Below are 12,656 nucleotides of genomic sequence, written 5' to 3'. Positions count from 1 at the left end.
ACACACACACACACACACACACTCGTACCTGTATGACCAGGTATCTGGACGGATCTCTGGCCATTTTTGAGAACTCCAATATCAGCTCTCTGAACTTGGGACGACTGGACGGGTCGATCATCCAACCTGGAGAGAGACAGACAGGAATCATCTCAGCGTGAACATGCTCCACATCAACACGTTCAGCATTTAGCTCAACTCTCGTCGTGTCCTCGCTCTTACATTTGACCATGATCATGTAGACGTCGATGGTGCAGATCGGAGGCTGGGGCAGCCGGTCTCCTCTCTCCAGCACCGAGGAGATCTCGCTGGCCGGGATGCCTTCGTAGGGTTTGGAGCCGAACGTCATCAGCTCCCACACCGTCACACCTGCAGAGCACAGACAGCGACCTGCTAGAACTGAGTCCTGAAGAGGACGAACAGAAGAGCGGTGGTCCTGAAGTTTGGCTGCTTCAGCAATTAAATGCAACGATGTTTAACCATCTGGACAAAAGCAGCGATAGTTGTTCTGAAGCTCAACGTTAACAGGAGGTCTGAGGGTCCTTAAAAGTCTTAAAATGTTTGAAGTTGTATAAATATTAAAGTCATGAGTCTTACATTTGAATGTGTGAGGTCTTAACTGTCACAAATCCTTCTTTTAATGTCTTTTTGTGTAAATGAGTCGAACTCTTCTGTGACGTTTCACAGCTTTAAACCTTCCACTCAACATCATCTTCTTTACTTTATATTGTTGCACTCGCTGTAATCACCAACTCTGAGCGAACCACATACACACAATAATACTTTACACTTACCCACAGATACTGTTCAGACATTTGGTTACATTTTTTTATGAAAGGGTCTCAAAAATATCTAAATTTGAGTTCCTGACACGCTGAACAAAGTTTGATGCTCATGTTTCTAATAAAGATACAGTGCCGGTGTCGTCGTTGGTGACGTCTTGACGTTAGGGCACATTAATATATCTCCAGCAGCTCTGGACACAGCGAGCGCAGGTCTGACTGCAGGTGCATTAAATCAATGGGACCTCGCGGCCCCGTGCAGGCTGCAGAGCCAGAGGTCCACTCACCGTAGCTCCAGACGTCACTCTGATGTGTGTAAGTCCACTGCAGGATCGACTCCAGCGCCATCCACTTAATGGGAACCTACAGAGAGCGGAGAGGGACAAACTTCATCTGACTTCTGCAGACGATGAACAGCGTGATTTTAAACCACTGATTTTTAATCATCAGTACGTCATCAGAAGGACGTGAAGATAGATATTATCATTTCTGAGCATGTTTAGCCTAGCTTAGCACAAAGACTGGAAGCAGGGGGAAACTGTTAGCACTGGAGCTCATTCATCACTTATCCAGACATAAAACAAGATCTTCTATTCTGGCAACAGCTGACGAATCAGACTGAGAATAATCCTCTGACCTTTCCTCCGTCAGCGTGGTACTCCTTCTCGTCAGCCGTCAGCAGCTTGGCCAGGCCGAAGTCTGTGATCTTGACGTGGTTCGGAGTTTTCACCAGGACGTTCCTCGCCGCCAGGTCTCGATGCACCAGGTGATGCTCCTCCAGGTAGTTCATCCCCTGGACACGCACACACACACACACACACACACACACACGCACAAACACGCACACACACACACACACACACACACACACACACACACACACACAGGTCTCTGAGTCTGAAGGATTACATGAGAAAGATGTTTTTACAGAAGCAATAATTTTGTCCCGCTGTCATAAAGAGGAAAATGGAGATGGAGCACATTTTCAGACAGTTTGGGAAAAGTACAGAAGCGGTCCGACACACCTCCTCCTGAACCCTGAAGCCTTGGGAAGGTGCGTTGATGTGTGTTTGAGGGTTTCTGCAGCTTAATGCTGCAGATCAACACAGAGGTTTTACACTGAGCTCATGACCTTGTTGGGGGTGATTTTCCCAGCACTTAAAAATCCAAATGAGACTTAAAACAGAGACTGGATAGATTAACTCTGCCTCTCACACACACACACACACACACACACACACACACACACACACACACACACACACACACACACAGTGTTTCCTGCTGTGTTCAGGCTAATAGGCCTCAGCAGGCTTACAGTGAGCTGCAGGCAGAGCGGACGCCTCGGGCAGAGAGCGAGGAGGGAGATTTTCTTCTGAGACGAAAGTAAACTGAGACATGAGCTGCTGCTTTGTACGAGATCTAGGACGAACACGAAGAAAGATTTACAGTCTGAGCTCACCTTGGCGATCTGGACGCACCAGTTGAGCAGCCACTGAGCTCCGATGTGGTCCTTGTGGTGGCGGACGTAGTCCAGCAGGCAGCCGTACTGCATCAGCTGAGTCACCAGCTGGACCGACGACGTCAGGCAGATCCCCAGCAGACGACACACATGAGGGTGATCCACGCTGGCCATCACATACGCCTCCTACACACACATATATACAAGTTAGCGTTAAAACATGTCCTGTAACGTAGGTCCACAATGAAGGACGTCCCCAAAATGACTTCAAGACGAGCCTTAATGTGCAGAGCCTGGTGCTCATTCATGACTTTATTTGTAACTATGTTGTTAAAATGTTGTTAAAATGTTAGAAAAGGAAGTTTTCAGACATTCGGTCCTTTATAGTGGACGTTTGTGCAGAATGACCCGACTACGACAGCAGATGAAGGACGAGGGACAAGAGACAGAAGAAACGTAAGAAGAAGATGAAGACGAGTCTCACATCCAGGATTTCTTTGTTGGCTTTCGGTGATGTGGCCTCTCTGAGAACTTTGATGGCCACTGGGATCCTCACGTCCTCTCCTTCAGGGATCCAGAGGCCCTGATGACGTTCATCACATTCAATATGTAAACAACAACAATAATTAGATGCTGATGTTTCTGAGTTCAGTCCCTACAGCTGCCGGCGAGGCAGTGTGCTCAGCAACAGTGATATCTTGTGTTTCACCTTGTAGACGGTCCCGAAGGCTCCGGAGCCGAGCACCCGGATTTTCTTGAACTCCGTCTCCTTCAGGATCCTCAGCAGCGCCTGGTTCGGAGCTTCACCGCTCGGAGTCAGCGGCTCCACCAGCTACAGCAAAAACTTTATTTAAATCCTCCGATAACATCACATGTAACAGGATTGTGATTGTGCAGTCCAGGTTGTATTTTTGTGCACTTTGCAGTTTTAATTCTGATAGTAATCTTATATTTAGTCTTAGTCCTGAGGTCAACGCTCCGTGAGTTGTAGCAGGTCTCAGCGACATCTTGTCCTCGAGTTGTTTTTTATGTTTCATCACAGTTTTCTCGCTCTCACCTCTCTCTCCTGCAGAATGCGCCGCAGCGTCCTCTTCCTCCTGATTCGTCGTCGCCTCAGCAACACAAAGATCACCAATGACACGATGACAGCGATCAGGAGCCCACCGACCACGGCCACCGCCATCGTGGAGTGGGTGGCAGCACTGTGAGGACGTACAGAACGCAGGAAGTTTAATTTCTCATAGACTCCCATTTAAATTTGTCATCTTAGTCGTCCATCACATTTAGGTCACATTAAGTTAGAATTTCCATATACAGCCATTCATTTCTAGCGTGGTTGAACACAGATACAATTTAGCATGCTCTGGTCACATTTCCATTGACTCCCATTCAGATGTGGTGCAATGAATTAGAATCCTTTTTAACTCCATCAGAGATTTAACATGCGAAGATTGATTTACCATTGTCTTCCATTGAAACTAAGCATGCTCAGTTAGAAATGTTGTATGTAGGGGAAGAGAATTAGCATCCCTATTGACTTCAATTTAATATGCAACAATGCAACAATGAAGTTCCCATTGACTCACATTCAATGCTTAGCAGGCTCAGTTGGACCATGTAGCACGTCGGGGAAGAGACTCAAATAACATTTATTTTAAATTTAAAGTCAAAATTCCTATTGACTCTCATTTTGTATTTACTATGCAAAGATGAAATTCTCATCCACTTCCATTTAGATTTAGCATGCTAAGTTTGATTTACCATTATCTTCCATCTAAACTTAGCATGCTCAGTTAGACTACTGAAATGTAGCATGTAGGATAAGAGACTGAAATAACATTTCTTTAAAATTCAAAGATGAAATTCACATTGACTCACATTCAGTGTTGGTATGATAACTTTCTGTGGGACAACTGCCCCTCAACTGCTGTGTTATCATTCCCATATATCTTCATTTCTATTGACTCCCATTCTAATTTTAATTTAAACAGACTAATACTGGACTCATACTGTGTGTACAGACAGAACGTGAAGTGAACTTTAGAGGTGAAGTCAATGGAAAGACACGCTCGCTGAAAATGCTTCTGACATGAAGTGAAAACATGTGCGTGTCCTGTGATGTTCCTCATGAATCTGCTGCATAGAAATAGAGACTGGCTGCAGGTGAACGTCTAACTCGATGTTTATTTTAGTATTCTGATCCTCAGTCATAAACTCTCATGTGATAAAATCAGATCTGCTGACAGGAAGGATTTGAGACAACATGCAGGTTCACTGAACACAAACTGCAACAAGCTGTGAACTTAATGCTGAGTGGTTGTGAGTTAAAGCTGAAGTTGTAGTTTTACCCGGTGCATCCGGACAGTCCAGGACCTGAACACCTGCAGACACAGAGACACAAACTCTCACATTCAGCTCGGAGTCACTTTTCTTTATTTGTTATAATCAGAGTCGTCCGTCAGCTCCGAGTAACGAGTCAGGAACGTGTCTCACCCCTGGGTGCAGTTCTGGTGGCACGACTGACACTGGCCTGTCTTGTCAGCGTATTTCCAGATCAGCGTGTCGCCGTCACCCGGGACACCATGAGGGCAGCGGGGCACGCAGTGAGGACCGTCCTTATGATGGGCACACTGGGAACACTGGTCTGGACCCTGAAGGTGGAGACGAGGGGCGAATTCATACAAAGTTATGTGTGAATATTCAGCGCTCAACTAATCCTCATCTGTTCTCATGTTTCTAAAATGTTCCAATATTTGTAAAAAAAAAATAAGCGATGTAGCTACAAAAACATATTTTGTTTTTAGCAATTTCTGCATTTAATAACATGACACATACAACCGGTCGTAGATTAATGTGAGAATCAGTCAATCAAAAAGACGAGATAGAAACTGATCCTGCTCATATTAAGATCTGTACGGGAGCTGGACTGACCGGTCCGAGGCAGGTCGGGCTCCCGGTCTTCAGCAGACACTCTCGGTGACACTCCACACAGCTGCCGTTCACCTCCACCTCTCTGGGCTCGCTGCAGAGAAACATGAGCAGAGTTCATCACAATCATAGATCAACGATTTAAACATTTGAAAAAGTACAAAAGAGTTACAAAAGTAAGAGTACTCATTATGCAGAGTGTAAAGAGCCACTGTAACAGTCAGCTGCCTGATCCGCTCTGAGCATGTGCAACTCTCAACTGAGATGAGAAAGAAGCGAGATGTCTCACTCCTCACTACTTCCATCATCAATGTGTATTCTGATGAGGTTAATGATCTGCTGCTCTCTACTGTTCCCTGATTTTCTGGCACATTCATGATTATGAACGGGACACACAAGACAAAAAAGCCAGAAAGGCAAACTCGCCTCCTGGAAATGTGAAAGGAATCAGTCGCCTACTTTTCGCGGGTTTATCCACGTTTAAGAAACTTGCGTACACACTGATTTTGGTGTAAAAGTGGTAAATACGAAGTGAACAAACTGAAGAGAGGTCGATAAAGCTCGTTGACGCTGCTGCTGTGCATCGACAGTCCCCTCGTCACCATTCAGAGAGGATAATAAGTAATGAGGTCACAGAGAGACCTCACCCCCGTCTCACCCCTGCAGCAGGTGACAGAGCGACACACAGCGCCCCCTGCGGTTGAAATGTCGACAGGAGACACACATGTTTGGACCCGGACCCCAGCAGCCGTCATCTGTACACTCGGTGTCACAGGTCCGATTCTGTTGCTCTGTGTGAACGACACAAGAGGATTTTATTATTTCGTGACTTCACTCTTCAAATGAACCTGAACACATCCAGACACCCACCGCAGTCTTCAGGGGGGGCGTTGTTGCGTACGGAGATGATCTGGTCTTTGGATCTGACGAGGCGGTGCCACTGGTCGGGTCGGGCGTAGCACAGCTGAGAGTTGTCCTTCAGCATCACCCGGCCGGCGCTCACCTCCTTCAGAGAGCGCAGGCCGAGCCAGCGGAGGTGCTTCGCCCTCACCACCGCAAAACTGTGCTGACTGGAGGGGAGAGATTTAATATGAGACACAGACAAACACAAACCGGGTCAGAAAGTTTGCAAATGGACCTCTAAGCTCTTTTTGTTGCCACCAGCTCAGTGTTGATGAAGGTTCTCGGTCATCCGGACATGATAAGTGCTGTATCGTGTCGTCACGACACAGCACTGAGAACTAACAGCTCAGAGTTCGACTTTTTTCAAACGTTGAATTCTCTTTTTCCTGCCGTCGTTAGCTTCAGTTCATCTCTATGAAAAGTAACTTGTAACTTGGCCGAGAATAAAGTGCAACATGCAAAACAAACTGCAGATTTATAATCCACCAGTGAGAAATATGAAATAGTAGATATTCATTTTAATAATCAGCTGACTCACGATCGTGTTGTTCTTCCTCTGATGATCTGCAGGTTCTCAAACACTGACAGAGAGGTCATATTCTCCGGCCACGACTGGATCAGCAGGAAACCTGGAGCCACGAGTAAAATGTCAACAAAAGCCACAAAATATTTCAGTGTAAAGAGAAGCACTGATGACCTTTGACTACCTGTGATTTCCTTCACTGTCCTGAAGTACTCCAGTTTAGCCGGATCCATGGGCGGGATTTTATAGTGCGCGTCCCTGAAAGAGCCGATGAAAAGAGCGATTCAGTGTCGCCGTCATAGAGAACAGAATTTCCTTCATTGCAGATCAGAAAAATATGTTTCAGACTGCAGGATGAACCTGAACGAGTGGAAGCACTGAGGAAATATTCAGCCGTACGTCATTTGACTCGTGGAGCTCTCAGAGGAAAACAAATTGCAGCGAAACAAGTTTAAAATCTCTCAAACTAAATGATTCTGTGAGCACCTCACAGCGAGGCAGTGAGGAGTATCTCACCCGATGAAGGTGGTCTCGATGAGGGAGACGTCCCCGTTGATCTTAGTGCAGTTCCTGAAGGATTCGATGTTGGAAGCGTTGACGGCCAGGGTGTTGGTCAGAGTGCCGACCCCGACTCCATCACAGGCTGGAGAAGAGAAAGACTCTGTCAGGTTTTCTGTTTGGTTTCAGGACTTGCTCTCTCTCTCTCTCTCTCTCTCTCTCTATCTGTCTTTCTACAGGTCTCTCTACCTTTAGGACAGGGTCCTTCACAGGGTTTGCAGCGTTGGACTCCGTTGTCCTCCACCTCGTACGATCCAGCGCTGCAGGTGCGAACACACGATCCACCTGTCACCACATAGTTATCTACATCCGAACGAGAAAGCAGAACTTTGTTAATTTCTACCTAAAGGTCAGAAAGTACTTAACAGTTTCATTTTAATTATTTTTTTAAATACAGGATCAAAATTGGTTTTATCTTCTTGTCCCACACATCCTTCTTCCTCACACTGGATCCCACAGCAGACATGAGGAGCAGCCACAGAGGTCTGGTCAGCTCACTTCTTTCTACAGCGCTACATTGTAGCCTGACGTGCAGCTCTGTGATTGGTCCGTTTGATAGCATCATATTCCCAGATTCTCCTCTGGTGCTCAGCTAACACAGGAGTTGTGACCTGTAGTCTCCCCAGTAAACACACCACTGCTCTTCTCGGCTTATACCCAATGTTCAGTGTATCCATCAGACATCATGCCCTCCCCAAGCAGCCCGGTGGCAATCGCTGCCTCGCTGAAACAAAGTAACGTCCTGTGGACACTGTCTAGCCCAGAGACACAGCTGTGTGCAGAAGAGGTCGGTGTGTTTACTGGGGAAAGTACAGCTGTCGACCCGCTGTAGCACCACCGCCAGCAACGCAGACATGGAAGCAATGCCCACAACAGGATAGGTTACTGTGTAGACTGCATACATTAATCAGCTTTAACTCCTCACCAACAGATTTGTTTTAATCTTCAAACCTGCCGTCTTTAACCAACGCTGACTCTCGTGACATCACTTGAGGAGATTTATCAGACTTCACACAGCTGATGAGGAAAAACGTTGAAGATTTCCTTCAACTGTCACAAATTCTTCAGACAAATCTTCAAAATGTCATTTTGTCTGTTCACCTCTTTCATATTTTGGCTGCAATGAACACTGCAGCCTGTAGGGGGCACTGTCAGGACTTGATGGTGTCATTATTTGACTTTACATATTTAGAACTAATCACTGGGTTGATTAAAATCGTACGTGGGCAGGCCTTGACGCAGGTCGCTCCGAAAGCGAACTTGGCCTTGGGGTTGTTGACCTCCTGGTGGGTTTTTTGGTCGTAGATCGTCGGACGAGGACAAGCGTCTTTACAGGTTCCATCGTCGTTAAACTGCCTGCAGGCCTGGAGAAGAAGCAGATAGGAAGAAACAGAGTGTCTTCATTTATACGAGGCAGTGAAGCATAAATAAGCCACAGACAAAATGTACAGTTAGTCTGGAAATGTATTTTTTAAGAAATGGGAGGCTGAATGCATGGCCATTATAAAGTATGTGAAATAATTTGGTCCAAACCAGATTCAAACAATTTGGACAGCACTGCAAAAATGTGAAAATCTTACTATCATGTTTATCTGATATTTGGTCAAAATATCCCTTTATACTTAATTTAAGACACAATCATCCAACAAGTAACATTTCAGTGAGACAGAGGTACGTGTTTTAGATCATCAGATTATTTCAGGAAATCTTAAAAAACAAATTATACCTTGTTCCATTGGCAGATTTTTTTACTTAAAGGTCCAATTTGTAAGATACCTCATTGTTAAGTCTCATTCCCAACTTGTCAAACTGATGCTTCGGGCTGGTAGTATGGGCCAAATCTCCAGAGTAAACAGATTTACACTTTTAGCTGCTTTTAGACTCTGGTGGAGCTCAGGATTTATCAGGACAGCTGCTTTACTCCAAACTATCTCACCATATGACTCTAAACTGTGTTTGACCTTTTGATGTGTAAAAGAACACAGAACATTAATTAACGTTAGATTCTGACCGATCCTGTCAGCGTGTCAGGAGATTTAAATAATCAACAAAGTTAAACTCTCTTAATGAGGAGATGAGACGAGGGCTCCTTGTATTCATTCCTTTTTTATGTTGCATTTTTTCCAGTGTGCCTGCTTTGAGTTTGCTTATCTTGATTTGTACCTGCCTTAACTTGAGACTTTACTTGAAATGTCTCTATCTTCTGGACCTAGATGTCTTGGCTTGCTTGACGTGAGACCTGCCTTGACTGAAATGTAACCGTCTCGGTACGGGATTTGCTGGATGTGGGACTTACGTAGGCTCTTACGACTGATAATGGTAAGTCTCTTCTTCTTCTCAGATATTTGTCACGACGTGCAAATTGTAGCGACTAACAGACTTTAAGAGCAACACGTGGAGACACTGACCAGGCAGTCGGTGGCTCGAGGTCCGGTGCAGCCTGCAGCACAGTGTTCATTACAGCAGTCGATGGGTTTTGGACCTCGACACCTTCCGCTGCACTGCTCGGCACACTGCAGCTTGGTGACTACAGAGACACAGAGAGACATTTCATTATATTTTTGGAAGTACAGCTCATCACGACAAGGTTTTATTTGTTTCTTTAGGCCATTGGCACATTTGCGATGCAAATTCTGGAGTACAGAGTATGTTTTTACAAAGTCCCATTCATTTAAGATCCATGACATGAGCCTGTACGTGAGTTGGTCCACAATAATGTAAATGCTTGAAAGGAAACTTTAGGTAAAACGTAGCACAAAAGATTCAGAGTGTGTTTACATCTCTGGCAGTGATCCGGTCCTGGTGCCCAACAAGACCCGTTCACACACCCCGGGTCACACTTCTCACCTGGAAACACACACACATTGATATTCAGTTAAACTCTGCAGATCACAAACTAAAGTTCAGGAGTAAACGTCATCATTTTTCCACATACAGTTACGTGTGAAGTTGTCTATCTTGAAAAGCGTGTTGGGATTGCTGGTTTTGTCCAGGATGTCCCACCACTGGATGGTCTCAATGTGACACAGCAAAGGATTGTAGGTCATCTTTACCCCTCCTTTCAGGATCTCTGTGAGGAGATGAAGATGGAGACACATCATGAATAATAAAGGTATGGAGTTTATGAAGGTCCACATCCTAGAATTTAAAGAAAATATGAAAGAATGAAAATGTGTAAAAACGACTCGACCTTTGTTCTTTTTGTTGTTGAGTTGTGTTCTCACATTATCACAAATGTTTCCAACAATGTTCAAACCAGAGGAATCCACAAGTTTCCTCAAGGTAGCGGTGCGTTTCATTTGGTTGCCTGTCGCTACCTCTCGGATAGCAAAGTCAGCAAATGAGAGAAAACGCAACGTGACCTCCGCGGATCACTGCTGCAGTCAGGTTGATAAACAGGAGTGAAGATAAATCCACCTTTTAATCCCAAAAGTTAAAAAGTAACTCTGAGCTCTCCTCCCGTCGGTGAACGGCTCCAGATCAGATCAACAATCAATGGAGAGGGTTTGATGTGTGTCTGTTGTGTCTTTGACTGTGGATGGTCTCGATCTTTGTGATTTAAAAACTTGAGTTGCCCCAGAGGATCACATTACAGGCGTGTTGTGGCTGCCAGCTACTACAAGTTAAGTAAGTTTTCACTCTAAAGGATCCTGACCTGAATGTGATGAAACAGATATTATCGTTTACATTTCTGAAATATTTTTCCTGCTGAATTTGGGATAAAACATCTGGAATATTTTCATTCAGTATGATGATGCAGCTACGAAACATTTTTGGTCTGATTTTTTCTTCACTCAGCTTCACGACGTACTGGAAGATCGAACCTGTCCGTGTGCATGACGAAAGAAACCTAACATCATTTTTAATAAATCTACAGGATCAATTTATAATAAAAACACCTGTGTGTTATGATCTGTCAATATTTCTTCTCTGCATTTAAACCAAATGACATCATACATTATCAAAACCACAAGTCAAGTTTCGACACATGCAGAGCTTCAAAAACAAAAGACTCATCTTCTCTCAGACTTTAAGTCCAGTTAATGCTTCGGGTTTCACCCTGACAGCTTTCAGGATTCATCTACAGTAAAACATCTATGTCATCAGACAAAGCTCGTATGGGTGCGGTCTATTTCCTGCTGCCAGGGCACAATCTGGTGTTGACAGAAGGTTTTTAAATGGTGTGTCGACCCCGCCCGCAGGACTCGCTGCCAGCGCTATGAGTGAGGCAACATCAGTGACACTCCTCGGCTTATAAAACGAAGTGAAGCGGAAAACAGTGAGCCGTGAATAGTGCGATTAAAAATAAACAAGAAACAAACCGAAGGGAACACAGCAGATCTTCTTCTTGTCAACGAGGAATTCAAAAATCATTAATGCATCAAGTCCAGTGTTGAAAGATCAGGGTTCAATAATGATTGTTGAGCTGTCACTCATATGTCACCTCAAACCAACACTGTAAACCAAGCTCTCTCTGTGTGTGTGTGTGTGTGTGTGTGTGTGTGTGTGTGTGTGTGTGTGTGTGTGTGTGTGTGTGTGTGTGTGTACCAGTCAGACTGCTGAGCTGCAGCTGTCTCAGCCCGCTGGTGTAGTTGATAGTTGGAGACGAGATGTTCCTGTTGTAGTTCGACATCACCAGCAGAGCGAACTGACCGTCGTACAGGTTCTGACCTCGGATCAGCCTCAGATTGACCAATGGGAAGGTGGCGGCCTCGTTCATGGCGATCAGAACGTAGCCGCCGACTTCCTGGATAGACTTTAGAGAGAGAAGAAGACGGTATCAGTGTTTGTTTTGTGTTTGACTGCATGTTTTAAATTCCTCCTCAGTATCAGTCTTCAGAGGGATTTCCTTCATGATTTATTGGTTAAGATTTAATTAATTAGATATTAACCAACAGAGTAAATTAAATTAGCTGCGCAGCTTCCAGATTTCATTGGAAGACATAAATTAGACGGCAGTGGTTGAGGCAGATGGGCGGCTCTGCTCGGAGGTGTCTGCCTGTTAAAAGCAGGGTTCCCGCATCATTTTCCAAGACGTTTTCAGTGACGATCTAGCTGGTATGACAGACAGACAGCGCGTCCACACACTTATATTTTCCTTAATTAATAAATGTACAGCCCCAATGCCTTTTTCTCTTGTGAATCACAGTGTTTTATCCACAGCTGCCTGAACACCAGGAACCAGGGGCTGCTGGGAGTTTTGTTTTCATCAGGAGCAACAGTAGATATATTAAAGAAAAAATAAGACTCTTAAAAAGAACAACTCACTGCTTTCATTTTAAGAAAGATCTATGTTTTTATAATACAATAGAGTATACTGCTAATACCAGACTGTGTTGTGTAGTTTGGGGGAGTTTAAATAATGTTCCAGGACAACAAAAGATTTTTTTGATTATTCACTTGTTTTTCTTTAAAGTAACAACAATGTCCCGTTCATTTCTACACATTTTGATATTGAAAATGAAACTCAACCATAATGATTTCACTTATGTAATTTTCA

The 12,656-nt window shown here is 44.5% G+C and overlaps 1 protein-coding gene across 1 annotated transcript in view; it reads right to left on the bottom strand.

The window, feature by feature from the left end:
- Positions 1-12,656, bottom strand: part of LOC141014161 (melanoma receptor tyrosine-protein kinase-like) — a 35,516-nt gene that overhangs the window by 4,678 nt on the left and 18,182 nt on the right. The window contains exons 3-24 of the mRNA XM_073487848.1: positions 11,705-11,912; positions 10,092-10,226; positions 9,935-10,003; positions 9,565-9,683; positions 8,379-8,520; positions 7,346-7,459; positions 7,115-7,241; positions 6,783-6,856; positions 6,614-6,704; positions 6,043-6,242; positions 5,831-5,963; positions 5,176-5,266; positions 4,738-4,895; positions 4,593-4,625; positions 3,302-3,446; positions 2,954-3,076; positions 2,729-2,827; positions 2,245-2,430; positions 1,420-1,575; positions 1,070-1,145; positions 223-369; positions 29-126 (exon numbers count right to left, since the gene is read on the bottom strand). Of these exons, the coding sequence (XP_073343949.1) occupies positions 29-126; positions 223-369; positions 1,070-1,145; positions 1,420-1,575; positions 2,245-2,430; positions 2,729-2,827; positions 2,954-3,076; positions 3,302-3,446; positions 4,593-4,625; positions 4,738-4,895; positions 5,176-5,266; positions 5,831-5,963; positions 6,043-6,242; positions 6,614-6,704; positions 6,783-6,856; positions 7,115-7,241; positions 7,346-7,459; positions 8,379-8,520; positions 9,565-9,683; positions 9,935-10,003; positions 10,092-10,226; positions 11,705-11,912 (2,724 nt within the window). The remainder of the gene's footprint in view (positions 1-28; positions 127-222; positions 370-1,069; positions 1,146-1,419; positions 1,576-2,244; positions 2,431-2,728; positions 2,828-2,953; positions 3,077-3,301; positions 3,447-4,592; positions 4,626-4,737; positions 4,896-5,175; positions 5,267-5,830; positions 5,964-6,042; positions 6,243-6,613; positions 6,705-6,782; positions 6,857-7,114; positions 7,242-7,345; positions 7,460-8,378; positions 8,521-9,564; positions 9,684-9,934; positions 10,004-10,091; positions 10,227-11,704; positions 11,913-12,656) is intronic.

This window comes from Pagrus major, chromosome 19 (assembly GCF_040436345.1).
Source record: "Pagrus major chromosome 19, Pma_NU_1.0".
Taxonomy (NCBI): domain Eukaryota; kingdom Metazoa; phylum Chordata; class Actinopteri; order Spariformes; family Sparidae; genus Pagrus; species Pagrus major.
This window is presented reverse-complemented; position numbering and strand designations above follow the sequence as displayed.